This window comes from Poecilia reticulata, linkage group LG16 (assembly GCF_000633615.1).
Source record: "Poecilia reticulata strain Guanapo linkage group LG16, Guppy_female_1.0+MT, whole genome shotgun sequence".
NCBI lineage: Eukaryota > Metazoa > Chordata > Actinopteri > Cyprinodontiformes > Poeciliidae > Poecilia > Poecilia reticulata.
Genome location: NC_024346.1, coordinates 51,686 through 55,899, shown reverse-complemented (window position 1 = coordinate 55,899; position 4,214 = coordinate 51,686). Strand labels below are relative to the sequence as shown.

The 4,214-nt window shown below is 52.2% G+C and overlaps 1 protein-coding gene across 1 annotated transcript in view; it reads left to right on the top strand.

The window, feature by feature from the left end:
- tg (thyroglobulin) overlaps positions 1-4,214 on the top strand; it is a gene marked incomplete at its 5' end in the record, with an annotated part of 32,467 nt that overhangs the window by 26,695 nt on the left and 1,558 nt on the right. Inside the window, 9 exons of the mRNA XM_017309308.1 lie at positions 1,432-1,582; positions 1,657-1,839; positions 1,908-2,112; positions 2,191-2,278; positions 2,355-2,508; positions 2,600-2,784; positions 3,442-3,615; positions 3,689-3,829; positions 3,894-4,081. Of these exons, the coding sequence (XP_017164797.1) occupies positions 1,432-1,582; positions 1,657-1,839; positions 1,908-2,112; positions 2,191-2,278; positions 2,355-2,508; positions 2,600-2,784; positions 3,442-3,615; positions 3,689-3,829; positions 3,894-4,081 (1,469 nt within the window). The remainder of the gene's footprint in view (positions 1-1,431; positions 1,583-1,656; positions 1,840-1,907; positions 2,113-2,190; positions 2,279-2,354; positions 2,509-2,599; positions 2,785-3,441; positions 3,616-3,688; positions 3,830-3,893; positions 4,082-4,214) is intronic.

The window sequence follows — 4,214 nt, the reverse complement described above, 5'->3', positions numbered from 1 at the left end:
TCTGGTACCACCCTCTGGTACCAACATCTGGTACCACCCTCTGGTACCACCCTCTGGTACCACCGTCTGGTACCACCCTCTGGTACCACCCTCTGGTACCACCCTCTGGTACCACCGTCTGGTGCCACCGTCTGGTACCACCCTCTGGTACCACCCTCTGGTACCACCGTCTGGTACCACCCTCTGGTACCACCGTCTGGTACCACCCTCTGGTACCACCCTCTGGTACCACCGTCTGGTGCCACCGTCTGGTACCACCCTCTGGTACCACAGAAACATTCACAGTGAGATCCAATCCAGCCCTCATTTTTTACATTTTGGAGCCAAAAAAATCCTTCAGAATCCTGGAGAACCGTTAATCCAGATGGTTTCAGTCACTGGGAGCATCGCTAACTAAAAAGCTAGCTGCGCTAACACTACAGGGCTAATGCTACTAATGCTAAAACCCTGTACCAACACAGTATTTAGCAGAAGCTAATGCAGTAACTTCAACATGGTGGGTGACCCCATGGTTAAATTTAGCGCCTTACCGTTAACGCTAATGCTAAATAACATTTTGGCACTTCAGTGTTATCTAATGTCTCGATTAGCGCTTTAGGGTTAGCACAGTTAACTCAAAGGTTAGCTGCGCTAACGCTAAAACACTTTGCTAACACGTTATTTGCTAGAAGTGAGTGCTAAGGTGATAAATTCAATCATGTTGACTCCCACCATGTGTCAATAACACAAAATGTTTATTCATAAACAGTCTTCACCCACTTCAAAATAAAAGCATGAATATAAATGACTAACCACTTTAACAATTCTTAACAAGTCAACAACCAAAACTTAAACACGGACGTCAAACTTTTAATTTTAAGTTTATAAAACAGCCAAATGAATTAATGCTTTAAGATTTAAACTGAAAAATTAAGTTAGGGAACTAAGAGAACCAAACATTTTAAATGTTGGAAAAAACATTAAATGCTGAGCTAACAATTAAAATATTATTCAAATCAAAAATAATTTAAAGATCCAAAAGGCAAATGTTGTAACTTATATCAGTTCAGACTCTGATGGCATTAGCTCCCCTGTTAGCTCCTCTGTTAGCTCCTCTGTTAGCTCCTCTGTTAGCTCCCCTGTTAGCTCCTCTGTTAGCTCCCCTGTTAGCHCCTCTGTTAGCTCCCCTGTTAGCTGCCCTGTTACTTTTCCTATTAGCTCCTCTGTTAGCTCCCCTGTTAGCTCCTCTGTTAGCTCCTCTGTTACTTTTCCTATTAGCTCTCCTGTTAGCTCCTCTGTTAGCTTCCCTGTTAGCTCCTCTGTTAGCTTCCCTGTTAGCACATCAGCAGACACGCTCCCAGCTCTGATTTAAAGCATCGTGGGAACCAGGACGGTTGGACCAAAGTTCTGCTGTGTGTCCGGGTTCTGCTGGACCCGGGTCGGCTCTGACAGCCTGAATCTGTTTCAGTCTCCATGGACGACTGGCGGCTCCTCTCAGAGTCTTCGCTCCTGATTGACGCGTCTCTCTCTACGTATGATGTCATCCACGTGAGCCGTGACATCGACACTGACCGGGAAAGGACCAGGGACTGGTGTCTCCATGGTAACTGCAGGTGATGTAACCTGTTGGGATGCAGAGGTCAGAGGTGAAGTTAATGAAAGCGCGTTTCCTGTCAGCCTGCCAGGAGGCGGAGTCTTGTGTTGCCGTGTCACTCAGGGAGGCGGAGTCAGCGGTCCGCTGCATCCTGTACCCTGACACCACGACCTGCGGGCTAAGCTCCGCCCCAGACTCCCTTAGCCCCGCCTCCTCCTGCCGCCTGGTGGTGAAAGAGCCCGCCCCCCAGGTCTACCTGAGGACAGGTGAGCAGATGAGCCAATCACAGAGCAGAACAGAGCATGGCGGCTCACTGACGCGAGCGTTTCCTTAGAGCGATCGCCGCAGGCTGCGTCCGTCTCCGTTCCGGGTCACGGGACGCTGCAGGGCGTCGCCATGGAAACAGCGGTCGGCTCAGACAGGAGGACGGTGATCCGGTTCCTCGGAGTCCCGTACGCTCGTCCACCAATAGGAGCGCTCCGCTTCGAGGCAGCGCAGCCGGCCGATTGGACGGGAACTTGGGACGCCACCAAGCCCAGGTAGTCAATCAGAACCAGGATCTGTCTGGACCATCAGAACCGTCAGTGACCCTCCGGTCCGGTCCGTTTCGCTCTCAGGCCCAGCTGCGTTCAGCCCGGCGACGATGAGGACTCGGCTTCCAGCGAGGATTGTCTCTACCTGAACATCTTCACGCCCGCTGCCCAGGTGAGTCCAGAACGTCCGACCGGGTCCGACCAGAACCAGGCTTCCAAAGACCAACATGGATGTTCTTCCACTCCACCAGAGAGGCCGAGTCCCGGTCCTCGTTTACTTCTTCAACCCTCCAGCCAACCAGAACCAGAACCTGCTGGACGGCTCCGCCCTCGCTGCTCTGGGGAACGTCGTCGTGGTAACGGCCAGCTACCGTACGGCAGCGCTGGGATTCCTGACTGCAGGTGAACACACACACACACACACACACACACCGACACGGGTCGGCAGCCAAACACACACCTGTTTGACCCCCCGTCTCCATGGTGACTGCAGGTGGTCTCCATGGTAACTACGGCCTGTCGGACCAGGAGGCGGCGCTGCGCTGGGTCCACGCCCACATCTCCCTGGTGGGCGGAGACAGCGGGAGCGTGACGGTGGGGGCGGAGCGGCGCGGCGCCGACATCAGCAGCCTGACTCTGCTGTCCTCTTCGCCTCCGTTCCACAGAATGATCCTGATGGTGAGAAGCTGCAGCAGCAGCTGCTGATGCTGCAGCTGCAGCAGCTGCAGCATCACATGTGAATTCAGAGCTGCAGCCTCCTGCCGGCCGTTTGCCCTCTGACTGCCAACAATTAGACATAATTTGGGTTATTTAGCCTCCAAGAGGAAAACGACGGGTTCATCCATCCATCTTCTTTACACCTGGTCCCTCAGGGGGGTCAGGAGGAGCTGCTGCCTCTCCAGCTAACGTACCGGGCGAGAGGCGGGGTCACCTGGACGGGTCACCTGTCTATTTTCACCTTGTTATTTATTAATTTAGAAAGTTTTAACAATTACAAATATTCATATAGGTGAGTATTTTCTCCAAACTAAACATTTAGCTTGTCTAAATATTTAATCAGCAAGCTAAAGATTCATCTAAAGCTAAAGATTCATCTAAAGCTAAANAAGCTAAAGATTCATCTAAAGCTAAAGATTCATCTAAAGCTAAAGATTCATCTAAAGCTAAATATTCATCTAAAGCTAAAGATTCATGTCCAAATTAAACATTTAGTGTGAAACTGTGACATGAGTTGGATGAATAATGTGACTTTATAAAATAAACTCCAGTTTTCTGTAATGTGCAGTGAAACCAGACGGCTGCTGACCTTGTGACCTTCGGTTTGTCGTCCTGCAGGGAGGTTCTGTTTTCTCTCCGTCTTTGGTCCAAACTGCTTCGGCCGGCAGACGTCAAGCCGTGGATTTGGCTGGAGAGCTTGGCTGCATGACCTCTGACCTCTCTGAGGACGGCCCTATGGTGGCTTGCCTCAGATCGACTCCGGTCCACARGCTGAACGCGGCTCAGACGAAGGTCAGAGTTCTGAGGTCCGGGCGGTTCTGCCGCTCCGGCTCCTCCATGTCTGACCCGTGTGTTTGCGGTGCAGCTGCTGGCGGTCAGCGGGCCGTTCCAGTCCTGGGCTCCGGTCCGCAGGTCCGAGTCCGAGTCCAGGTCCTTCCACAGAGTGGACCTGATGCTGGGCACATCAGAACACGAYGGCCTGATCAGCAGAGCACGCAGGATAAAGGTCAGAGGTCACTGCTGTTTTTACAGCGATGGTCTCGGCGGCGGTCTCATGACTGTGTCCTCAGGACTTCGAGGCTCTCCGGGGTCGAGGCGACGGGAAGACGGCGTTCTACGAGGCCCTGAGTCGTTCTCTGGGCGGAGCCTCGGGAGACGCGCTGCTGAAGGACGCGGCGTCCTGGTTCTACTCTCTGGACCACGAGCCGTCAGCTGCTGGCTACAACCTGTTCTCCAGAGCGCTCAACAACGCCACCAGGTGACCAGACTAAATACAAGGTTTCACAGGGYCAGGTTAATAAAGGTCAAAGGTCAGTGTTGGGACCGTTCCACTAATGCGCCGGTGATGGAGCTAATTGTTAGCTTAGCATGTTGATAATTCTGTGAATGTT